The sequence below is a fragment of the Numida meleagris genome, chromosome 2 (genome assembly GCF_002078875.1).
Source record: "Numida meleagris isolate 19003 breed g44 Domestic line chromosome 2, NumMel1.0, whole genome shotgun sequence".
NCBI lineage: Eukaryota > Metazoa > Chordata > Aves > Galliformes > Numididae > Numida > Numida meleagris.
Window position 1 is genome coordinate 39,333,767 of NC_034410.1, and position 26,509 is coordinate 39,360,275.

General features: G+C 41.0%; 1 protein-coding gene across 10 annotated transcripts in view; it reads left to right on the forward strand.

Annotated features, from left to right (window-relative positions):
• The window catches only part of RBMS3 (RNA binding motif single stranded interacting protein 3), a 609,095-nt gene that overhangs the window by 321,846 nt on the left and 260,740 nt on the right, over window positions 1–26,509 (forward strand). For all 10 annotated transcript variants that reach the window (XM_021386133.1, XM_021386140.1, XM_021386132.1 and 7 more), the window contains one exon: window positions 23,239–23,330. In XM_021386133.1, the coding sequence (XP_021241808.1) occupies window positions 23,239–23,330 (92 nt within the window). The remainder of the gene's footprint in view (window positions 1–23,238; window positions 23,331–26,509) is intronic.

Sequence of the window (26,509 nt, forward strand, 5' to 3'; positions counted from 1 at the left end):
GGGAGCCCACTGTTTGTGCTACAGGGACCAGCAAGGAGCTGGGATAAATGAGGCAGTGCTACTGCAGGAACAGAGGAAGGGCAATGAGGCCCTTTCCAAAACTGCCTTTCAGGAGAGCAAAAACAACAAATATTTTAGGCAGTTCTCCTCCCGTGACAGGAATAACCCAGCCCCTTGTGTCTGCAACAACAAAGGTCTGGTTTGCTGCAGATCAACCTTCAGATGCCTCTGTTAGTGTTTGAGTGAGCAGTGATGGAGGCTGTCAGATGCTATCAAAAACTGATTAATTTAATGAGCTTGTTTTGCCACTTGATGTGCTTCTCAGTGACTGTTCTGAAGGTGAAATTTGGTAGGCACATGATCTTCTCGGTTGTGAAATCCAGTCAGCTCTTCCCTTCGATTTGCTAATATATGACAACTATTTCACCTGTCACTGATAATCAGAATCATTTAGATCACCTTTGTTTTATGTACTGTTTTCCTGCCTTTTCTTTTTAATTGAGGACATATTTTTGAGGAATTAACATTTTCTTTGGCTTCTTCTCTTTCTCGTGCTAGTATCCCCCTCTTAACTGTGCTTTCAGATGAGCCTCCCAGCGAACGGTATTTGCAGCTGTAGCTGCTGCACTGCCTTTGATTTGTCACGCAGACAAAATTGTGCTGTGTCAGTAGTGACTTTATGGAGTCAGAACTAAGCCTAAGAACACCTGAAGTCTCCTCTTCAGTTCCGTTTAGTTTCCTCTAGTGATACCACATCTTCTACTGTATCCTCCAGAATTTTGCTATCGCTTTTTCTAATACTGTGATAGTGTCACGTTTTCCTGAGCTTGATTTATAGTCTTACTAATCAGAAATTAGATTACTTGTGACATTAGTTGCTTTGATATCCTGTGAAGCTGGTCTAATACACAGATAAATTTCAAGCCAAGTTGTGGGTACAGATGCGGGAAAACAGTGCTCTGCTCGTGCAGAGAATCTTGGCTGTTTACTGGGTAGACAAGCATCTGACTTGCCTGTTATTTTCTCTACACAGTTGTTGATATTCCCAACACTACACTGAAGGAGTGTACACTCATTCTAATTCTCATTTCCAATAAAAAAATATAGAATTAATCTTTGATCTCATCATCATAACCTTCTTTTAGTTAGTAGCAGTATATAATTGTCATTCTCACATGTTTTGAAACCTACCTTGGAGCAATTGGTTGCTAATAAGTCCAAGAAAAAGAGAAATCTTTTAGAAGTCATAATTAATGATACTTCTCATGAGTGGTAACCATCTTTTGAGTAAACTGGGATTAAATTTTCATTTTTCAATGGCTTTCTGTCTGCTTCTCATAATTAACTGTTGCTTACTCCAAAAAGAGTAATTACTCCAGGATAAGATTCTGTTTGTTGACTCCCCTCACACTTTTTTTGGCTTTTACTGATGCAGTCATGGTCCAAATGTTCCAAAAATCTAACTTTCAAAAGTTGTTTTACATCCTCAGAACTTCTGTTACTTTTTAGCTTTCAACAAGACACTGTGCTTGTCAGCATAGAGTCTATTACTTCGATATACTCTGTACCACACATCCATCTTCCTACATCATTAGGCAATGGAATTTGACTTAGACAGCCAGAAAACTCCTTTTTATTTGGAAATTGCCCCTAAACCCTCTGTAATTTATGTGACGTTAATAGGAATGAAAATCAAAGCACAATTCCCAAAGAAGATAAATTATTTAATTATTTTTTTTTAAGTATACTTGTGTCTGCTTGTATGTGTATATTTCAACATACGCTCAGCTGAAACAAACTTTCGACAAATGTGTTTTTTAATGTTAAATCAAGAAAATTTCAGGCAGTGAATACTCAAATATATCTATATTTTTGGGAGGGAAAAACCTCTTCATTTTATTATGTTGAGGAGCTTTTTCTATTGTGAGTCTGCTTAACCAAAGCACCTAAAGACTGGTTTTACGCTAAGCATGTACTTAAGGACTTCTCCTTTTGGGAATCCTGGCTCCCTGGAAAAAAAGCTGATCAGACACTATTTTATGCTTCAAGGAGCTTTCTATGAAATAAGCTGACAACAGCTCCTTAACCAGTTAAACACTGGAAGCACAACTCTGCATAATCAGCAGTGGTCTTGCTTTTATTACAATGAAACTGCTGCCAATAAGTGAGACTGGATATTCAGTCTGCCAGCTGGCATCTTCTCTTCCCCTCTGAATTTTGATTATTTTTACAACAATAACTATAAAACTTTGTGTTATTGTAATGCTTTGTATCTGAGGAGATTATAATGCATTACAAATGCACAATAACTTGTTAATTGGATTAGTTTGTTTAATTTCCAAAAGGTAAATATATTATTCCCTTTTTACAGAAAAAGAAATTGAGGCAGCAAGAGGTTAAGTTGCAGTCGGGTCTCTAGACTGTTTATCATCAGTGTAGTAAAGGGAATAAAAGGAATTAACTCAAGTGATAAATAAAGAGGGAGATAAAATATAAGTCCCTCTTTAGTGATCTAGGACCATCACCGAAAACTGTATTTTCCATTTCACCTGTTAGTTTGTAGCCCTGTGAGCTAGATCTTCTTTTTTGATGGAAAAACATAACTGCCTCAACTTGGATGCTGAGATAGAAATACTTTAATGATATTTTTAATCATTATTTTTGCTAGGAAGATGTATGCATCTAGTAAAGTTAACGGTATCGGTGGAGTCAAAAAAGGAAAGAAAGTCCTGCTTATGCTGTACAAGGAATGCAAATTTTTGAGAGGCATCAACCTAGGTCAACATCAACCACAGCTACATTGCTTCAGCACCCGGGCTGGTGTGTTCAGAGCTGTTTCAGGTATCTGCACATTCCTACGCTGTGTTAATACCCCATCAGACTCATCTGTTCTGAAGGCACTGGTGGCCTCCAACAGCAAAATGGCAAACCTGGTGACCTTGACCATGATGCAGACAGCTGTTATTGATCCCCTACTCAAGAGCAAGCCTTACAAATGCGGATCTAGCTGTAGATGTCCCTGTTCATTGCCGAAGTGTTGGACTAAATGACCTTTAAAGGTCCCTTCCAACTCAAACAGTTCTATGATTCTATGTATTGTGCATGAAATATGTTTCTGTATCCTAACTTAAAGACCATGTAACTGCCCTGGAAAGGCTACAACATGGGAAAGTAACAATGAAAATGGATTTAATTGTCTCAGTTAAACAGTGGGTAAGAAAAAATGCTTTGTTCACCCATGGTAATGAGGAACTTCAGTAGATGTACCTGAGATCTGTAATTTTTTCTTCCATTTCCTTCAGTCAAAGAAGGCCAAAGTCAGGAATACTTCGGTTTCTGTGTTGCTATTTCAAAGAGAATGTCATTGAGGATGGGTGAAATGCTCATTAAATTGAGCCTGCTTGGTACATAGAGTGTTGTTTCTGGTAACTGGATAATTTCTTGGGCATCAGATGTAATCAGAGAATGATTACATCTACATCTATGCAGGGATTGTTTGTTCCTTGGCTTGTCTATTATCAACCCACACCTGGATTTGAGTGACAGTACTTATGCCTCACACAGATTCAAGTGGTAACTTCAAGATTTAGCAGGGCGCCAAATACTCAGGGCAGTGCTTGTATTTGTGTACTCTGTAGTCAAGGTGGTAAATTACACCAACTGAAAACCTGACCTCCTATATTTATTTATGCTTATATTTAAAGGATATTGTGCATACATATAATAAGATGCATGATTGTATACTCTACCTACTTGTTAAGAAAAAAAGCTGAAGAAGAAAGGATGAATTGGTTTTAATTCATTGAACTTCTTAAAATATGCACAGTAGTGCATTACTTTAAATAGATGTAAGGAAGCAGAGGAATTTGAGGTAAAAGTTCATGCTTTCCAGATGAATACTCACTTCTCATTGTAATGTCTTGCTGTGGTTTGCCTGGATGACCCAACTACACTGAAGGCAATCAAGCAAGAGACCTTTTCCTGCTATGTGCTAACAGAAAGAAGTGCTGGTGACAGCAGTACCCTTCGTCAGCACTGGGAGAGAACAGAAGGGGCGGGAAAGGAATGATGGAGAGTAAATTAGAACAATATTTGGCCCAAATTAGTTTTCCTGGCCAAACACTTGGTATTTTTGTTCTAAAGCCCCCAGCTCACAATTAGAATGAACTAATTCCCATTAGGAAGTCTTTCTGGATTTTGACTGGGAAGTGTTTGGTGCTGAATGAACGAGCTTTGAGAGAATCTTTTGTCCATGTTGTGTTCTCATTAGCAGTGCTCTCATTAGCAGAGCCTTGTGATAAAAATGGGTGTGTTGCCCTAGTTTTTATTTATTAGTACTGAAACCCAATGGGAAAGCATCTCTGATTTCTTTTTTTTTCTTGTCTCCTTATTCACCTATGCTGTGCTTTTCATGAGTGCTTCACAGCCCTGCTCTTGCCTCTGGGTATGAGCCCAGCATGCATCATGCCTTCCTATCGCTTCCCTTCCTTTCCCACCTTCTCCCCTTAGCACATGCTGCTGCCTGGCTCTTGCCCCACACACCTGATAAAGGCTGAAGGGTGACACTTGCAGAAGGAAATATTCACTCTACCCAATTTTAACACAGAAGCAAAGTTGTCAGTTTAAAAGCTAGAGTGCATGTAACCTGTAGAGAGAAACTCCTTCAGATGGCAGTTCAGAAAATGAAACTTTTTTTGAGGTGGGCTGTAGCAGAGCCTCTCTATCCTCAGTTACATACAGAGAATACGGTTTATCCCCCTCCTAAATTAGTCAAGATTACCTGAAGTTGAGCAGAACTGAAATGTGGAAAGTTGAACCGTCATCAGCTGGGTTGTGGGGGAACAAGTTTTCTTCTGTAGAAACCTCACTTTGAGAAGCAGAATGGTATCTTATCCCTGCTTTCTGGATAAAAATCTGTTATTTAAGGTATGTCTAAAATCTTTCCAAGGCCCCAGTTTCCTCTGAAGTCCTTTTCTGGCCTTTGCTGGCTTATGGGGTAGAAGCACAGTGAGGTGGGGACCTGAAGGCTGCAATGCAGACAGAGCACCAGCTTTCTTACGCTGCCCTAAATGGAAACATCCATTGTGGTCCGGTCTCAGTTTCTTTGTTCTGTCTTGTCCTTAAAGGTTGAATGAAATGCCATAATGTCCCTGAGCCTGGTCTTGCTCAGAATGTGGGACTGGACTCTTTCCTGAGTTAAATTTTGCATTTAAGTATCTAGTACTTTCTGTTTCTGATTTATCTAGAAATTCTGACATCTTCTCTGTCTAAAAGTCTCAGTAGAAGGGTTCTCATGCCATTTTGGCAAGTGTGCTCCCAATTTTGGATAAAATCAGCAAACAAAGAAACATACTGAACAACAAAAAATAATGAACGTAGTATTTTAATAGTTTTTTTTCCTTGCTTTAATTGAAAAAGCTTCAATTTCAAGCAAAGATTTGGAGTAGTTTTTGCTTTATTTCTTCCGTAGTTGTCTCCTTTGTTGCTCTATTATTTAAGTACAAACCTTTCGGGTTGCTTTTCACCTTTTTTCAAAAAACCCTTATTCTGTATTAAACTCCTAAGATATCTGTTTCCTTTGTAATCTTCTCATTTCAACTTCAGAAGCAAGATTTTTTCTGTTGAGAACTACTGTTGCCATCTGAACAGTGTAAATAAGCGGACAAAGGGTTAGGGGAGGCTGTAACAAAAAAGCTAGGGATGAGAAGATGGTGGAAGAAACAAGTAAAATGGAGTAAAGGAATAATCTGTTTGAAACAGCAGCAAATATGGGGAACAAAAACCTGAACATGTGGAAAGTGTGGACAGAGGAAGCAAGCAAGCAAATAAGGGAAAGAGTTGCATTACCAGAGCATGAGGTCTTCACTCTCTCCATGCCTTTGTTGATATGATGTGTATTTGCTGGAAGTATGCAGGTTTTTCTGGAAACATTCTCCCTGTTGTCAGTCCTGGATAGAATGATTCCTTTGAAATGACTTGTGGAAATATCATTATCCAAGCCATCTTCCTAGGCATTCTATGGGTCTTTTTGTTTTTAAGCAACCTTAGAGAAGCAGGGAGAAAAGGAGAAGCTGGAAGGTATAGAAGTGGAGTGTGTCAGTGTTGTAAAGTAAATGGACAAGATTGGCTGGAAAAAAATGAAGAAAGGAACAGCCTACCATGGAACCTAATGCAAATATATTCCTTAAAAAAACAAACAAACAAACAAACAAACAAACAAACAAAAAAACCTGTGGGGGTATGATTTCCTGTGATTTGCTAGAGGAAGGTCTCCTGAAAAAAAAAAAAAGTTGCTAGTCTTACTTCACTTTGTTTTTACATATATAAAATAAAAACTTAGATGAAACATTCAATTTAATTTGTACTTGCTTTGATGGTACAATGGCCAGGAACTGTTTGTTTCAAGGGGGTCTGTTTCACCTCTTTGTTTCATTATGGGAACAAATCTCTCATATTGTTTGTGTCTCCAGAGCCATGCCAGAAGTCTGCAGTTCTTGTCTTCCTGCACAGAACCGTTTTGCTTGGCTGTGAGCACAAAAGCTCTAGGGAGGCACTGTCTATTAAGGATAATTCTGTTTCAGCCTTATCCAATGCTTTTTGTCTTTTGTGTGGCTCTCTTGCACTGTGTAGTTTGGCTCTAGTTATAATCTGTGTGCCTCCGGCTTATGAAATTTTGTGCTGGTTCAGTTACTTTACAGTGGTCATGTTGCATACGTTCTTTCTCAGCAGTTCCCAGAGTTTATATGTATGTACTGATCTAACCTGACCTCCCGCACACAACCAGCTCCAGAATTTTGTGCGGTCATTCCTGAGCAATCTGTATAAATCCAGGTTTGCATTCGACCATATCTGGGACCAACTGCAAAGCACAACACCTGTTGGAAGTGGAGATCTCAAAGCGGATTATGAGGGAATTGGAGTTTTCAGAAGCTCCCAAGCAGGTGGTGCCACACAGCACAGTGCTCTGCTGAGGAGACCTCTCTAATCTAGCCCTGAAACTGGTGACACTACTAGGCCTTGATGAGAGACAGTCCTAAATACCTTGGATGTGCTGTTAGTGGCCTGCTCTGTGCCACGTAGGCATGCTGTGTTGTTCAGTGCTGAGCAGATTTCTGATGGATGCTGGAGTGTTGTGCTGTAGCTGTGCCTGCTGCTCTTCAGGAGCAGAAAATCCCATTGACTTCCAGTGGCACTTCTAGAAGTGCTACAGATTTACTGAAGTGCTTCTAATAATCCCCTTCTAATTACCTTCTTCTGTGGTCCACATGGGTTGTTGCTGTTGCCACTGCTGCAGAATTGCGATTTGTATTACAGGAAGTCTCAGAGATCCTGAAAAGAACCAAAGCCCTATGGTTCTGCATGCTCTCCTTGCAAGTAGTAAAAAGCAGGCCTTGCCCCTAGATATTACAGCAACGGGCACTTTCTTTGTGATGCTCTGCAGAGAAACAGTGTATACCGAGGGAAGGATTTTATTCAGATTCTTAAGAGGATACAGTGATGAAGAGCTTCGGTGCTACACGCTGTATCTGGGATGATATCCAAAAAGCCCAGATGTTTAGTCTTCAGTGGCTTCATTTTAAGCTATTAAATGTGGAGTTTATTTTTTGGTTGGAAGCTGACTCTTTCCCAATTTTCCTAGTGTATACTGAAATGCTGACTTTCCTGAGGGAGGCTTGATTCTGTTGGTTAGCCCATTAAGCAAGTGCAATGCACTTGCTCCGCATGTATGCAGCAGTGTTGGAAATATGTTATTTGGTGGGGATTTTTTTAATTGATCGTCATTATCTGGGACAAAAATGCTTTGATGCAATAAATGCAAATCTCAGTGACAGAATAGAACGGTAAAGTTGGCAAAGTTAGATGAAGTTGCAGCATGTTGCCTGAGGGAGGAAAAGGCTGCCTCGTACTGTAGGCTGTTTCCCATTGAGTCAAACCATCATGTTTTGCGTGATACCTTTCATCTGCTACATCTGCTTGTCTCTAGATAAAGACAAAAAAAAAAGGCTACTTTTTTTTGTGTGCAATGTTTGTCCCAGCCGTTGACAGAGGTTAAAAGAAGAGGGAGGGGGAGTACACACACACAAAAAAAAATCCCACCAATAATATATGAGAGCAGGGTGATGTGATATCATTGTGCCATGTATTTGTAAATACATCAGAAAAAAATACACGTCTCAATTAGGTTAAGGCAAAGATTTCTTCAGTGAATGTTCCTGTTAATTTTAGGAGAGATGCTAACAACTTCAGATACTATAGGCTTCCTCTTTCCAAATGTATCCATTGCTAGAGCCCCACACTGTCTTCCAACGCAGGGAAGAGAGGGGTTGAGACTGAGGCTGTTGTGCCCCTCAACAAAGTACTAGAGAGGCACTCCCCATTTCCTTCAAAAGCTCCTAGCCCCGTTTGGGGGAACCAGCACCTCTGGGTATTGATTTCCTGAGGGATAAAGCTGCAAGGACGGAGAGCAACAGGCCAGCAATAAAACAAGCAGTATGCAATCTTTGTAGTACAATATTTATACACTAAGAAAGCACATGCATGCATGCCGAGTATTCATCTGGCTAATTCTTGCTGTTGACAGGAATCAGACATTCACTCTCAAAACATTTACACATCTCCACATTGACAACACCAACATCCATTTTGGTGTCTGCAGGAGGAGAGCACTGCAGCCGCTTGCCTATCAGCTGCCTTGCCTGTTACACTGAATGTGGGTGGGCCATCAATCCAGGGACTGACCAAGACCCTACATGCAGAGGGGTTTGAGAGTTGCTTCTGCTTCCTGAGAGACTGAAAAATAATTTTACGTTGCTGTTCTTCTGTGATATGGTGTAGGAGCATGTAAAATGTCTTTTTTCTCTTTATGAGCATTTTGGCTTCTTAGACAAGATATGTTTTCTTGGTTTGTGTGTCCTGGCAAAACACGCCCCTGCTTTCTCTTTAAGTCTTGTTTATTTGATGTACCAAGCTGATACAGAGCTATTATCAGCGAATACACTTAGGTCCTACCACCGCCATGTACTTCACATTGTTATTACAATTTTTCGATTTTTATTAAATTAAATGCTCCTCATAAATGAGAGAATATTATAGTATCTGAATCATCCTCACTTTCAATTTTAAAAGAGATTAAGACTTTAACAAATAACCCCACATGCATTTATATTCTGTTGTTAAGTACTGAAATATATGAGGGATGCTCCAGAAGTAATGCCTCCTATTTTATGATGTTGGCCCATGATGTCAGAGGTGGTTGTTGGTGGTACAGCAGTAGAGATTGAACCTTCCCACCAATATTTCATTACATTTTGTTGCCATGTGACAGATGGCAGCAAAGGGGCAGTCTGACAGAATCGAGTCAGACTTGGAAGTGTGTATGAAGCAAAGAGGTAGAACAGAATTGCTCCATGTGGAAAAAATGGCACCCACTGACATTCATCAGCATTTGCTAGAGACCAAACAGTGGATGTGAACACAGCGAGGCGGTGGGTGGTGCATTTCAGCAGTGGTGACAGCAACTGTAGGTCACCTCATCTGGTGCAGATTTTTATGATCACAGCATGCAGGCTCTTATTCATCACTGGCAAAAATGCATAGATAATTGTGGTGACTATGTCGAAAAACAGTGTTCTATCAAACAGTGCTATTGTGCTTTTTGTATCTGTTGTAGTTTCCATGGATGTAAATAGCAGGCATTGCTTTCAGAGCAACCTATGTATATACCTTTCTCTAAACTTGCTTTGTGGGTTGGAAGTTGTTCTCTCCTTTATTTTCTTTCATTGGCAATATATGGCAATGATTTTACTCTTTAGTTAAACCCTTAAGGTTCTCCAGAGACCATAAACAAAATGCTTGTATGTTCAAAAGATGCCTGAACACTTAAGTAGAGCTACTGAGGAAAGTCGTGAGTGATGTAGCTCTTTGCTGATAACACTGTGTATTAGATGCCAGCTTAGACATGTCAATAATGGTCATTGGCAACAGCTGGTTACCTCTGTCTTTCTAAGGCAGGTGCTGGTTTTCCCATCTCATCTGTAATGATATTGCTACTAAAACTCCCTTGATACTTGCTCATTACACAAAGTTGAGAAGCGTTAGGCAATTATACAGAAAAGTAATTAGGTGATCCTGGAGTCTGAGAATCAGGGAAAAATCCAATAGAAAAAAATATATCTACTTAGGAAGTAATAGGAAAAAATATGCAGTAGAATTTGCAAGTTTATTTATAGAATAAGGAAAAAGAGTAACAGACATATTAGATCATAGAATTGTTAAGGTTGGAAAAGACCACTAAGATAGTCTAATCCAACCATCAGCCCATCCCCACCATGCCCACTAACCATGTCCCTCAGTGCCACATCTAGCCTTTTCTTGAATACCTGAAGGGATGGTGACTCCACCACTGCCCTGGGCAGCCTGTGCCAGTGTCTCACCACTCCTTCTGAGAAGACATTTTTCCTAGTGGTCAATCTGAACATTCCCCGAATAGCCTCCTCTTCTGCAGACTGAACGATCCCAGTTCCCTCAGCTGCTCCCCGTGAGACTTGTGCTCCAGACCCCTCACAGCTTCACTGCCCTTCTCTGGACACGCTCCAGGACCTCAGTGTCCTTCTTGTAGTGAGGGGCCCGAAACTGAACACAGATGATCCTGTAAGTGCCAAAGCCAAAAAATGAGCACAGCTATGAAGGCAACAAAGGTGATATAAGGATACATCACTTGAGAGCTTTCCAGTGTATAAACAATAATATTAGCAAAATTTGGTGAGTCACTAGTGTAACCCCACTTGGTCACCTTGTGTTGGGTAATAGTCATCCATTCAGAAATTCAGAAAGTGTGGGATAGGTGAGTGGACGGTGGGGTGGGTTGAGAACTGGCTGACTGGCCGAGCTCAGAGGGTTGTGATTGGCGGCGCAGAGTCCGGTTGGATACCTGTGACTAGTGGTGCTCCCCAGGGGTCAGTGCTGGATTCGGTCTTGTTCAATATCTTCATCGACAACCTTGATGAGGGGATACTAATCACCCTCAGCAAGGACACTGATGATACAAAGATGGGAGGAGTGGCTGACACACCTGAAGGCTGTGCCGCCATTCAGCAAGACCTGGACAGACTGGAGAGCTGGGCAGTAAGAAACTAGATGAGGTTTAACAAAAGCAAGTGTAGAGTCTTGCACCTGGAAAGAAATAACTGCAAGTATCATTACAGGCTGGGACATGACCTGCTAGAGAGGAGTTCTGTGGAGAAGGACCTGGGTATCCTGGTGGACCGGTTGGCCATGAGCCAGCAGTGTGCCCTGGTGGCCAAGAACACCAGTGGGATCCTGGGGTGCATTAAAAGGAGCGTGGCCAGCAGGTCAGAGGAGGTGATCCTCCCCCTCTACTCTGCCCTGGTGAGACCTCACCTGGAGTACTGTATCCAGTTCTGGGCTTTCCGGTACAAAAAAAAGAAGGATCTCCTGGAAAGAGTCCAGTGGAGGGCCACAATGATGATAAAGGGCCTGGAGCATCTCCCCTATGAAGAAAGGCTGAGTGACCTGGGCCTGTTCAGCCTTGAGAAAAGAAGACTGAGAGAGGATCTTATTAATATTTATAAATATCTTAAGCATGGGAGACACAGGGACATGGCCAACCTCTTTTCAGCAGTCTTTGGGGACGGGACAAGGGGAAATGGCCATAAACTGGAGCATAGTAAGTTCCATACCAATATGCAAAATAACTTCATGGTGAGGGTGACGGAGCATTGGAACAGGCTGCCCAGGGGCGTTGTGGATTCTCCTTCTCTGGAGATAGTCAAGATCCGTCTGGACACCTACCTCTGCAGCCTGCAGTAGGGAGCCTGCTCTGGTAGGAGGGTTGAACTCTATGATCTCTAGAGGTCCCTTCCAACCCCTATAATTGTGTGATCCTACAGAAAGACCAAAGATGCCTCTTCTAGTCTCTGTTTACTAGCTGTGTGAAAGCTTGTTGTGGACATGAGTTTCAGCGTGAGAAAGTTTCCTACATGTTGGTACTTCTGCAGAGAGAGTTGTCCTTTGCCTGGTTTGACCCCTAAATGCCTCATAGCCATCATTCAGGCAGTTTCACTGTAGTCTCTAGTTTTTGTCCTTCATCATACCTCTGCAATATGTGACTGCTGGGTATTGTACCAGTAGGTGATTTTAAATGCAAGCTGACAGTCAAAATAATACTAAATAGCTACCTTAAATCACAGAGAGAAAGGCTTTTACTTAAGGTTAAAACATTATATTATTCCCTTTATTCTTTTTCATATACTTGAGGTATGTGGCCTGTAATTACAGGAAAACTTCAACAGGTTCAGAAATTCAGATTAGATTAAAAGACAACATTTCAGTTTATCTGCATCTTCCACTTACGTAGATTGTAAAATTATCTTGAATCTGAAAAATGGATTGGAGATCTTGGACAGAGATTTTCTGATGTGATTTCTTCTCCATTTTTTATCTTTTTCTTCTCCTTCTTTCTCAGCCTGGAAAAATAAAGCTATTTCTAGGGTACTGTAATAATAGCATTTTTTGAACTTCAGGCTACAGATAAATGTGGTAGACATATGATGAGAGGCTCAGAGGGGGAAACTAGTATTTAACCACAAAAGGATCTATTGCAAAAAAAAAAAAACAAAAAAAAAAAAACCACCCTATAAATAGCGATGGGCAATATATTTGTCCTACTCTAGGGATACTTAAATACTGATTGCTTGAAATACTGTCTAAGACTAAAATCTATGGACACTGAACCTGCACTGTCTGTTACATTGGTTTTCCTCTGACCTGTGTGTTGTGGCTTATCATGTTCTGTGCTCCCCATCTAGCAAACCCTGTCCTTGCTCATACAGGAGTAATGGTGAGAGTTAAAGGAGGTGTGACACTCTACTTCCCTCTGACAGTTTTTACCCTCATTGCCAAAATATTAAAATGGTATAGAGCCACAGGGCTCAGTGTGTCTTTGGGAAGGGAACAGATAAAGGAAGAATTTACACTGCAGAACTTAATCCAGATTGGACACTCCTGGGCATCACAGTGCTCTGCCATGCAATTTCCCTAAAATGTCAATCCCTACATGATCTGATCTTGCCTTGAAGAAGTGAGGAAGGAAGAATGAGAGAAGCACTGTCCCTAGAAACAATTCCTTGAAAGCACACTGACCTCATGCTCAAAAAGTCATTGGTCTTTTAGCACTGACAGGATGGTAGTGTCATGATTCTTTTCTTAGTATCCATGTCACAAAATATTCACAATGTATTGCTCATCTCTGCCTAGATCTGCAAGCCATGTTGAGTGTTGATGAGTTGGAAAAGGAGCTCTTTTCATGTTATCCAAAACGTTTATCATAGCTAAGGTTGACATGTCAGAATTGGCCAACTGGCATGAAAAAAAACATTTCACTTCTTGGGAAAGTGCTATCTCTTTGCTGCCTCTTAGAAACTATAGTTGTTTTCAGAATTACAAGTGGTTTGCATAAGGAACATAAATTGCTGTGCTCTTTATCACTGCTTACTGTATGACAAATATACAATCCAATTTTTCAAGTGTGGTGTCTTGAAAATGATTATGTATTTGAAATGAAAACCATTTCAGTACTTGAGCATCATCTCTCTGGAACAGGCTGGATAATAGCATGTTCATCACCTTGGGTTATTTTAATATTTCCTGAAGTCTGCACAAGATGCTTTCTATTTTCTTGTCAAAACATACTGAAATGAAAATTATTTTTAATAAAGTACAGTAATCACAGTGTGATCACCAAGTGCATCTTCTCTTGTCAGATTGTTTCTTCCCACTTGTATTTGCAGTTACTTAATGTTATGATTGCCAAGCAATCCAGCATCGAGAGGAAGAGAATGGAATATTTCATTTCTGACAAAGAGCGTTGTGTGATTCAGAACATCCTTCTTTGCCTCCTAGAATACTATCACTGTTTAAGCCTACTGTTGGAAACGCTGACTAGTCAAGGACTTCATTTTTTTTCTGCAGTATTTCATTGCTCTCTTCCATAAATACACCATACACTGAAAGCAGAACTCCCATTGACATTCTGTTTTTCCTTTTCTGTCCCATAAATACTGCTGGAGTGATGTGCCATGCCTGCAAGGTGCTTAGTGTGACTGCTAACATCATTTCTGACTAGTCCACTGCAGTTAATCTTACAGCTTCTTAGGGTACATGCCCCCTTTATGACCAGCTGGTGAATAACTTGCTTGGCTTCAGGTAACATCTGGTCCAGTCAGGAGAGACAACTGTTTGTCTACACAGGAGATGAAAGCTTTCAGAGGTGATGGCTGAATGATTCTTTTCTAAGCTGTTTCTCTACACCAAGTTTTTCACTCAAGTTACTCAGCTCTAAAACAAGTGATGAACAAATCTCAAGAGATTTGGTTTCATATCTTACTCAAACATTATCCGAGCTAAGTTAAGCTCTGGATCCTACATAACTGAGCATGAAACCTCATAAGAACAGACTTTCTCATGAGAGTGTCAGTGTTTCTTGCTGGCCAGAAATACCAAGAAAATAGTCTTTCTTGTGGTATTTTGGAACTTCAGCATCTGGACACAGCTGTAAAATCAAAGAGGAGAGTGAATGTGAAAATATGAAAAATAATTGTTTAAAAAGTCAACCTTTTTTAATTTTTGGCTGTGAGGCTCATGTCTAGTTTTTGGTGAAGCTATTAATTGATATCATAGATCTGGATCTGAAAGTGAGAGAACTTAATCTGAAGTGCAAGTTCTGGCTGTTTTCTTGTGGTTATTGCAAAACACTAATGCTTGTGAGTCACAGTATTTCTTCAGTCAAGGGAAGAAACTGTTGTTCTATCTTTCCCTCCCTTTTAAATAAATATGGAACTTAGAACTGCTTTTGGAGAACTCATTTTTTGGGAGAACATTTTGCTTTCTTCAACACCTACTTCACATGAGAAATTTAGCTTAGCCCCTGAGCAACAGTGAGTGCCTTATGCTAAACAAATGTAGTAAAAATAATCTTAATGATTACAGAACTTATACACCAGTAAGAAATGTTATAATACTAGATAGATGTAATATAAAATCACACGTTTGTGTATACAGAAATTTTAAATGCGAGCTATTGACCTATTTAAAAAGTGTTTATCTTGGTTTTGGATTTTTACAATGAATCGATGGGACTTGCAGAGAGAGTAACTTCCAAAGGCACTGATGGAAAAACGCATTTATCTCTTGTCCTTCTCCCACTGCAAGAATTACAATATGTTCTCTTCTTCATTCAGCCTGCATTTAGTAACTTGAGCAATGAGACTTCTATCATTTGCTTTGTACAACTCACCTAACTTTGCATTGTTAGCAGAATACAAGGAAACAATTTTTAACTTTTCTCTTGGTTTATTTTTGCCATAATTTTTGTTCTTTGGCAGGTGCTTGTGAAGTCTTACATCTCAGTATTTACACTGATCATAATTTGGTTACTGTGGGTACATACTCACCTTCAGGATCACTCTTAAGGCCTCAAACACTTGACATATTTTTTAGGAGTAATCAAATAGAGTTCTACTGGATTTTTGAGGGTTGCATTTGTGCTCTTTCCAGAGTTTTCTCCAGTTTCCCAGTCTTTATGGTTCTGAATTGACAGTAATTCAGCATAAATACTGAGCAAGGGTCTTCAAGTGCAATATCACTTTCTTGATCAGTACACCTATGAAATTTGTCCTGCTCCTCCCTCTACTCCTTGCTGTTGTTATTGCAACCATATTTCAAAAGAGTTTTTGTAAGGTCCACTTCTGTTGCTCTTGAGAGAGTGATTTTGAAGAATTACTTTCCAAGAGAATATAAATAGGTGTATATTTGCTTATTTAATAAGTACTTCTTTTCCTCAACCTGAAATTTTATAGCATTCCTGGTACCGTTACATTTACTTACTAGAGATTGCAAAAGGTTTGAATTTAATAACAGTTTAAAGTATAAGAAAGGATCATCACAAGCTCCATACCTAGTGTTTTTGCCTATAAATATCATTAATTAGTTGTGCAACTAATAATAACCTGCATTTGTATAAACTCTGTTTAAATCAAAGTAATCAAATACTCAAATTAAGAATGTGTTTGTAAACAGATGTCTAAAAATAGTTTGTTAGTTACCTGCTGCTTTTCTCAAGTTCTGTTGTGATAAAGGGGATTCAAATAATGCAAGAGGTTAAAGAAATCACTGCAGGAATATAATCTAAGTGACAGTTTCGTGCCATGTTTCCAGATCAAACTAAAGCAAACAAAAAATTCAGCTGTATATGCATACTTAACAATGTAGGTGTGTCTCTGGAGGGTGATCTGAAATGAAGGGACTGTCTTTTCTTTCTCTCATTTAAGACTCTCAATTTCCAATTATTTTTCTAACTATATGTTAGCTGTTTTAATTAAAATGTGATGATTCACCACTTTCTAGTCACCAAGAACATTGTTACAAAGTGGGGCTTTAAATACAGTAATCATTTAGACAATTCTACCATTACCCTGAGCATTTGGAACTGTAGAAATATTTCAGCACAATCAGAACAATGAAAGAAAAATCTGTTTTCAGTAATTTTGTGTTCAAGGGCGATTCAACCTCTTTGCTTGGTAGGTCTAATTTTCCAAGGCTTATAAGACTTTAATTTGATTCTTTATCTGAGCATAAAACAAAGGCTGAAAATTGCATAGTAAATTACTGGGTAATCGCTTTTTGTGGACTACCTGATTGTCAAAATGAACACTACTTTTTAAGAGAACCCTAAGTGCTGGGCAAATGTGAGCTTTATAGCTAAAATTGACTTATGTTTAAATGAAATCCAAGTGCTTTCATCTAAGCATGAAGGACAACCACTTCGCTGATTATTATATATTTGCTGAGTTACGTATGTGTAAATATATTAGTATTTGTGTAAAAACTTTGCGCTGGTGCCTTCAAATATACTCAAACAGATAAGTCTGGATGTGACATCATAAATAATAAAAAAGTAGTCAGGATAAATGTATTTCATTCTGTGATTTCCCAGGTCAACAGGTAGTTTTGACTGCTGTCTCTCTCCGAGGCAGATATTTCTCTCCTTTTCAGAGCCCAGTTTGGGAGTGATATTCAGTTTCCAAACTTTGAGCAATGTTAACAAACACACTGATTAAAAAAAAAAAAAAAAAAAAAAAAGGAAGCATTGTCTTAAAATCACTGCGCTCTTTTTTCTAAATGCTTTATACTTCTTGAAGACATGACATGCATTATATACTTGATCTTGTCTGTTCTAGATTTGAGGTCTGATACACAGAATTCTAGATGGCCAGAAACAAGATGTAGGAACTTTGCTATGTTAAAAAGATACTGATTGGAAGCAGAATCCCAGATTGGCCTGGTGTGTCAGCCGTAGAAAATCAGTTTTAAGTATAATGGAACTGTTGTAGTTGCCCATAACCAAGTTTGAGTTCATCTTTATGTGCTTGTTCAACATTTCCATTTTTATGCAAAATTTACACAATTTTTATGTTTCCTGCCATTCAGACTGGATGCATTCTCCTATTTCTGCAAAGATCCTAGCTAATGGAAACAAAGCATCATAACTTCTGGTGAAGGGAGCTTGTTGACTTCAGTGGAGCCAGAGGAGCTCCACTGTATGTATGAGCTCCCCATCAGTATGTTTAGGTACTTCTCTAAAAAACAAACAACAACAACAAAAAAACAAGATTAGTTGAATGAACATACACACTCCATTCCAGTGTGTATAAACCATCTCCTCTATCTTCTCACTGGGTGCATCACTGATCCTTTCCCCTTATTTCTGCGTGAGCATGTTGTTGCAAAATGCAGAGTTCTACTTGCCTTGAATCCCAGTGATTTAAAGCAGTACCTGGCTAGGAGTCAGATGTGACGTTTGGCCTTGTGGCAGGGCAAAGCTGAGTTTCCCAACCCCAGCTTGTCCTCTGTCGTTCATCACAGCTTCTTCTTTCCCATACCTTGCCAGAGGCTGCAGATCTCCAGCTCAGCTGCATGCCAAGGTTCCACACCTTACTGCTGGGAAAGCGCGCTTCTCCTGGCCTTCATCGTTGTTTTTTCATTTTCCTTTATTTTCACTCATGTCACTGCATACTGGGGCTTCCACGTGTGAAGGACTCGTGCCCACTGGGAGCACACCGTCATCTGTGCTACCGCTGTAGAGTTTTGCCCTAATTGTGGGGACAGCATGCGGCAGGTAGCCCCTTAAATTATTTGGTGTTAACTTTAAGTACACGATCAGTCAGGGCAATTCAGAGTTTGATGTCTTAGAGCTATACACACCTGCAATTACTTAAATCCACAAAACTGCACCCACAGGTATTTCCAGGCACAAAAATGTTGGCATAAAATTAGAGGCCATTTCCTAAAACCTGTGCCTAAATTTTGATGATATAGTATATGAGGGGTTGTTATTTTGAAATGGATTTGTGGAAAGCAATTGAAAATCTCCAGGCATCCCATCTGTGTTTAAAGTAACAACAATAACAAAACTTTAAATTAGCATAGGAGATTTAAGACATTTCAGGAAAACATTGATTAAATCTGCCAATGAAATGAATGTGTTTGGCGAGTGACCTAATTAGTGTATACTTGGTTCTTTTTCACTGCACTGCTTACCACTAATTGCTGTTCTGCTGGTCTTCTCCTGACAAGTAAGAAAAAACAAGGATGAGGGATTTGTTGAGGAAATAGTGACATTCAGTTTTAATTCATTTGAACCTGCTGCCAAGCTTAATTATGGAGCTGCGGAATGGAGAGCAGGAGGCCCCCAGCCGCTGGGGTTGTAGGAGACGGAGACGTTTAGCGTCTGCCGGGGTATTTGGGTAGCACTTACTGCAGCGAGCTATAAACTTGCGCTTGCTGATGCTTAGCTGTTTTCTTTCCCCCACAGGTACAAAATCACTGCTTTTATTCCTGAAATTTAATTATTTAGCTCTAATGGCATCAAGCCAAAACAAAATTACAGGCGTTTTATTTCTTGTAGGAAAGGTCGAACAATTAATCTAGATAGTCCTGTCTTGCTTTCTGGTGTGTGGGTTGTTGGTTTTTTTTTTTTTTTTTTTTTTTTTTTTTTGTATTCACATTTACAAACTACTCATACATGTCATTCCACAAAAGAACTTGGGATCCCAGAATCGTTGCAGCCAAAGTTACCTGTGCTGTAAGTGCTCTTGATCTAAGGGGGTTGCATTGGTGATAAATTCAATTTCTGACTCTCCCAGCAGCAGGGGATAATGTAGCTCTCCCTATTTGTGCCTTGTGCTCTTAAAGGAAGAGGGCAGGATGCCTTATGAAGAAAGAGGAAATAGTTTTGGTTTTAGTTTCCTGTGGCGGATATAGAATCTTGTGAGCAATCTGGAGGTCCTGGTACAGAAGCTGCACGTGCTTTACATGATGTTCTGCACAAAAACTGGAAAATAAAAAGATAGTCCATAGACCAGAATGTTCATGAGGCAGCGATCAAAATAATAAGGAAAACAATACAAAACAAAACGCGAAGCCAAGTTCTGGAATTTAAAATAGGAGAGGGTGGGGCTGGTGGGTTCTGCATTTGTTTTTCAGAGAAGGAGAAGCAATACAGACATTTTCTTACAGCAGCAGCATCCAATTGGCAGCCCCTGGTCTGAATCTATCCCGAAGGACATTTCCAGCCCGCCCGCTGCCTCCTCCCAGGAGAGCCAGGGAACGGCTGGCTGAGCAGGGAGCCCAGCCTGAGCAGCCAGAGCTGGCTCTGCACCTGCCTGGGCAGCCACCACTGCCTGGCCGGGGGCCAGGGCACATCCTGGCCTGGCTTGAAGGGCAGGGCTCTCACATCTTGGGTGCTCATCTGTGCTATGGGGAGAGTAGGAGGAGATGTCACAGCGGCCAGCCTTAGCTGCTGATTAAACTCAATCTACCCTGAAAGTCACATTAAAAACAAACAAACATATATATATATATGTATATATATAGCCTGTGCTACTTCCTCAGTGCCCAACAACAACAAAATAAAAATGAAGTGAGATTCTAAACAAATGAAAAACGCAAGTGTAGATCATCAACATAGCCTATAAACATCTACAGGGAAGAAGGTAAACTGTGCAGAAACGCAACATGCTTGTTTTTCTGTTCCATAGCACTGCAGAGTTCTTGTAAGGATACTTGAATGCTGAAGCAGCCTGGGAACTTGGCTTCTCATGCAGCAGATTGATGTGCTTTGGAGCGCTTTGCAGCTATGGAGTGATTTTGTCCTGATGTTCTGTGCGTGGTGGAGAGATGTGTTGGGAGCAGGGAGGGCCAGAAAGATGCTTGGAATGGAAATTAGCTTGTGGGAAGGAGAAAGAGCAGCTTTGCAGTGATGCAAGTAGTATTAATGCCAGAATGCAAAATGGCCAGCTGAAGATGCAAGATTTTTGTCTTGAGACTGTTGTTGGATCTATGACATGGATATCTTAGCCACCTGTGCCTATTGAATACATGTTTAGGAGAGATCCACTGCTTTAAACATTATGGACTGATGTTAATCTCCAATAATCCACTGTTAAATGTGTCTGATCCCTATAGTACAACACCAGAACGCTCTTAGACAATCCAGTTTTTGTTTACAAGCAGTAATTACTTAGATGAGAATACTTACTATGCTGTCTAGAAATTTATATTAAAAAATCACTTCCCTTCTATTACTGCATACATGAATGATGTGCTGCGCACTGATGATATATGTCAGATTCCAATGCTATTATCTGTTTTTAAGGGGAGTGTTAGCTTATTTTTGCACTGTCACCTCCAGGTTTTCTGGCATGAACACAGTGAGAAATAAAAAGAAATTTTATGTCCTGAGAAGAGCACTTTTCTGCCCTAAAAAAATCATTTGCACTGTGTTTGATCCAAGCCACCCCATGACTTCCCAACGCGTTTCAGGTTTCCCATTTGGCAGCTCTGGCTTCTTGACAGGATCTCTCCTTTAGCAAAATTGCAGTTGCCTCTGATCTGTTGCCCTCCCATAGGGCAGAGGCACTACAGGAAGCCAGGGAGGGCTCTTGTTCTCCTGTAGCAGAGATTTTTTGGTTCAGAACAGCATCAGCTTCTTTGCTGCTCTGCAGCTTGGAGAACAAGGCAAAGCAACCTGCCATGGAGAACAGGCTGGTTTCCAGGTGGTATGCTCTGTAGCATTAAAAAAGGGAAAATGAAATGGGAAAAACTGAATAGATGAAGCAACCTCCTCCCTATTGACCAAACTCCGGTGTGCTTTTTATGGCAGTTTATTAGATATGCCGTCCTGACACACAGTTGTTCAGATTTTCCCTGAATTTGTAGTAATGCCCTACCAAAAAAAAACCAAAAAACAAAAAATAAACCACCAAAACACTTTCCAAAAAGAACAACAGAAAAACGGATTGAGGAGAAAGGTTCAGATCTTGATTTTGTTATCAAAACAGTGCTTTTCAGTGTCTTCATAGTCTTTGTCAGCATTTTCTTTGACAGTCTTAGTGCTTTTTTTTCTAATTTCTTTTTCATTTTCTTAAAGCTTTGCAAATAAGATTTAAGCCAACAACAACAACAACAAAAATCCATACAAAGAATCATCTCATCATTGGTAATGCACACATACCAAAGTAGTAGAGAGAGATGTTTATAACCTGGGGCAAGGTGATTGCAGGCACACATTCTCATACACACATGTGGTGCACAGAGGAAGGCAATGAGGCCTCACATGAGGAGGAAGAAAGGCTGGCAAGAGAAATAAAAATGGATACGGCAGGAAAGCATATCTGTGGTTGCCTCCTGTATTATATGTATTGACCTAGTAAATTGAGATGTCCGCAAAGGAGCTGTGATACTATAAATATGCTTGCGCTAATATTATTAAAGCTTTCAGGCAGTTCAGCTTCAACTATACGGCTTCCAGGGGAGGGGTGGCCTCCAGCTATGACTTGGCTGAGCAGCATGTGCCTACCTGTGCCTCAGTTGCTCAGTAGGATGTAGGTTTGGGCTTTGAAAGGGTTCCCTGGATGGATTGTGAAATCCATGCAGCTGCATGGTGAGATTTTTAAGTCTTCCAAAATCTGTTGAAAGTTTTATGTGCAAGACATATGTGCTGTTAAGTGCTTAGAAGTTGTTAAAAGTTCATTTTGTGTCCTCTTTGCCCATCTTTGTGTCTCTAGATAAATAAAAATACTTCCAGGGCTGACATCCAGTAGGGGCGTAACAGCACTAGTCCTCCTGCTTGAGCATGCCAGTCTTCCTTGTTGCAGGAAAGAAATGGGGAGGGACACAGTGAGGGAAGAAAAGAAGATAGGAGTGGTTAATGAACTAAACTACTGCAAATACTGGCATTATAAAGCAACTTAAAAGCAGATGACCATTCCTTGCCAATCTGCCGGACGCACCTTCTCTAAGCTAATGCTCAGGAAATGCCCTGAAGCAGCTCCTGGTGGGGGCTCGGCCTTCATTCCAGGTGAGGAGGCAAAAGGGATGGAGTATGGGCAGGCTGTGACTTGGTTATCCTACTATCTTCTGCAGCTACCTGATGGCATCTGGCCAAATGCAGGTTCAGAGGTGCTCCCGCTTGCTGGACATCTGCTATGGGCTCCCTGCCCCACACACCAGGCCGCAGCTGGTTGCGGGGATGCAGGACCCTCCTTGTACAAAGCTTCATCCTTGTGTGATTAAAGGAGCAGGGAAAGAGGGCTGTTTTTTCATGATCTCAACCACTGCAAGCTGTAGATTTCTGTGACTGCCTTCTGTCAGGGCACATTTTCTGCAGAGACCGTTTCTATGTGGACTTGTATTGCACAATGGATGCAGGCAGCATCATGAAGTGGGGACAGCTGCCCAGCGTGGGGATGGTGGCTGCTCACCTGGGCAGGTGGCAAGGACTGTGCCTCCTCTTATGTAAGAAATGAGGCAGGAACTCACTGCACCAAAGCTCTGCCAAGGAAAGCATCCCGCTTTCCTATCAGGACAGGCAAAGGGCTGCCATTTGTCCCCACTCCTGCACACCTGGCTTCACTTTGAAGCCTCAAGTCATTGCATTTCTTTAGATCCTATTAGGTCAGGAAAGGACTAACTGGGTCTCAAGAAGGCAGGAGGAAAGCGAAGAGAAACTGAGGTGTGTTGGCTGCTGGTGGTGGAAGTGCTAACAGAAAACTGTGACACAATGTGAGAGAAGGAAAGGGCTTCCTTCCTTAAGCAATGAAATCTTGATCTATGTACATGCTCATGGCTAACGATAATGTCTATTTATTGTTTATTTTTTAGGTTACGGTTTTGTAGATTTTGACAGCCCAGCAGCAGCACAGAAAGCAGTAGCATCTCTCAAAGCAAATGGCGTGCAAGCGCAGATGGCAAAGGTAAGAGCAACTGTGTTATTACTAGTTTATCTGAGCTGTGTCTCATGTCTGAGCTGTGAGATTTCCAAGAGTTCATTTTGCTCCTGTTTTTCATGGGTTTTTGGATGGTGTATTTCAATGTTTACTTCGTCCTATGGTTCCAGCACCTTGTTTGCCTTGTGATCTATGTTCTCAAGGGCCATGTCCCATGCAAAAGGTTCTGTTCTGATTCCCCATTCCCAGTTCCCTTGGGGTAGGGCTATAAGGTTCAGAGCACTGCAGTGGCAGAGTGCTGGCAATGCCTTTGTGCTGGCCACACTGGGAAGCAATTATGTAGTTGTCTGCATTGGGCTCCATGGCTTTGGAATGTGCATTTGTCGATTATGTGCCTGGTGGGTCTCTCTGAAGGAGAGACTGCCCGAGCAGATGCAAAGTTTGCTTTATTTGTCTTGGTTTGGCTTCTCCTGTACCCTTACTTTATATATAGAATTGTACTAGATTTTCTGAAAGAATATTTGCTAGACATTGCCTGAAGGTCACTGGCATGTGTTGTTTGGAGAGGCTGCAGGAGCCATACTTTGCATCTTGTAGGAAGCATCCAGCAAGGTGAAATACCCTGGTTCTGGAAACATCCTTTGTCCACAAGCAAAGGGGCTACGGGGGTTACGGGAAATGATTATCATGTGCTCTGGCTGCTGCCTTTCTGAAGGTGTAATCATGTGTCTTTGGGCTCTAGACTGTGTCAGCTGGTGAAAATAGCCTCAGCTTTGTACTTTCGAAATGCCTTGACTCAGAATCACTAAAAGCCCTTAAGTATTGCCTGAGTTTGTCTTTGCAGAAATGACACTAGGCTGGAATCTTGAACAGTAAAAACAAACAGGTAATATGAAAACAGAGGCAAATCAATAAATACTCACAACACTTGAACATTTCAATTTAAAGTAGTACTGATGATTTAAACCTTTACTTTTCAATGATATCATACTAAAAACATCTTTTTCTTAAAAAAAAAACAAAAAAAAAAACCCTTTGTGGTAAAGGAGGTTCTTGTGCCTTCTACTGAACTACGGACACAGTGCCTTAAAATAATTAGGTATGATCCATGTATTTCTGTTTAACAGTGCCCCAGAATGCAAGCTAAGCTGTTTTATAGAATCATAGAATCATTAAGGTTGGAAAAGTCCTCTAAGATCATCTACTCCAACTGTGTACCTACCCCCAATATTGCCCACTGAACCATCTTCCATAATACTGTATCTACATGTTTCTTGAACACCTCCAGGGGTAGGACTAGACCACCTCCCTGGGCAGCTCGTTCCAATGCCTCACCACTCTTTCAAAGAAGTTTTTCCTAATACCCAACCTGAACCTTCACTGGCATAATTTAAGGCCATTCCATGTAGTCCTATCATTGTTGCCCGGGAGAAGACGCTGACACTCACCTCACCACAGCCTCCTTTCAGGGAGCTGTTAAGAGCGATAAGGTCTCCCCTGAGCCTCCTCTTCTCCAGACCAAATACGTCTGGAGAAGACTGAACAAGTCTGGAGAAGTTCCCTCAGGCACTCCTCATAAAACTTGTGCTCCAGACCCTTCACAGCTTTGTTGCCCTTCTCTGGACACACTCCAGGGCCTCAATGTCTTTCTTGTACTAAGGGGACGAAAACTGAACACAGTACTCATGCTGTGGCCTCACCAGAACTGAGTAAAGGCAAACAATCACCTCCCTGGTCCTGGTGGCTTTACTATTTCTGATACAAGCCAGGATGCCATTGGCCTTCTTGGCCACCTGGGTACACTGCTGGCTCATGTTTAGCCGAGTGACAGCCAACACCCCCACGTCCCTTTCCTCTGCACAGCTGGATCAACACTTCCTCCCAGCTTGGTGTCATCTACAACCTTACCGAGAGTGTACTCAATCCCCCTATCCAGATCATCAATAACAAGATGAAGCAGGACAGGCCCTAATACCAACCCCTGGGGAGCACCACTCCTGAGTGGTTTCTGGCTGGATTTAACTCCTATCACTGCCACTCTTTGTGCCTGGCCCTCCAGCCCATTCTTTACCCAGCAAAAATTGTACCTGTCCAAGCCACGGGCTTCCAGCTTCTCCAGGAGAATATGGTGGTAGACAGCGTCAAAGGCTTTGCTGAAGCCCAGGTAGACTACATCAACAGCCTTTCCCTCATCCACAAGGTAGGTCACCTGGTCACAGAAGGACATGAGGTTGGTCAGGCAGGACCTGCCTTTCATGAACCCATACTGGCTGGGCTTGATCCCCCAGTTGTCCTGCACATGCCGTGTGATCTCACTCAAGATGATCTGTTCCATAATCTTCCCTGGCACCAAGGTCAGGCTGACAGGCCTTTAGTTCTCCAGATACTTCTTGTGACCCTTCTTGTAGATGGGAGTCTCACTGGAAAGCCTCCAATCCTCTGTAACCTCTCTGGTTGACCAGGAACACCGATAGATGGTGGAAAGTGTTTGGGAATCACCTCCACCAGCTCCCTCAGCACCCTTGGGTGGATCCCATTTGGTCCCATGGCCTTGTGATGGTCCAGATGGAGTAGAAGATCTCTAACTATCTCCACCTGAATCACAGGGGTTTTATTCTGTTCCCCACCCCAGACCTCCAGCTTAGGGGGTAGAGTACCCCTACGATAATTGATTTATTGGCTCTTTGTTTTTATTGACGGGTGGCAATAAAAAGTATTTTCTTCAAAAGGATAAAAGATGGCACGATGAAGAATGTGAACAACTACTAAGGATTGTGCTATCTTTTTTCCTCAGATATACTGAATCTCCTTGCTAAAATATAGGCAATTTGATGAGTTAGTCAAGCTGCAAAAAAGAAACCAAAGACAGGAGATATATTTTATGCTACTAGTTGATCTCAAATAGTTGTTTCTGAGGAGGACTAAAATTATAACTACAGAAATATGTAAAGTTGTGGATTTAAAATTAGAGATGTAAAGTATAAGATCAGAAGATAAACTTATATTCAGTATTCTTAGGACATATCAGTTGTGATTCAGAACAGTGAGCAACTACAGCACTTGCATGTGTGGAAATACCGAAACCTAAATGTGACTTAAAATACTGTTTTGGAATGCCCAGTGTTTTGGGAGCTAACCGCTAAGTCTGATACTTTCAGAGTGGGAAGGCCTGGATCAGCCACTGAGGTTTGTTTTCTGGGGGGTCT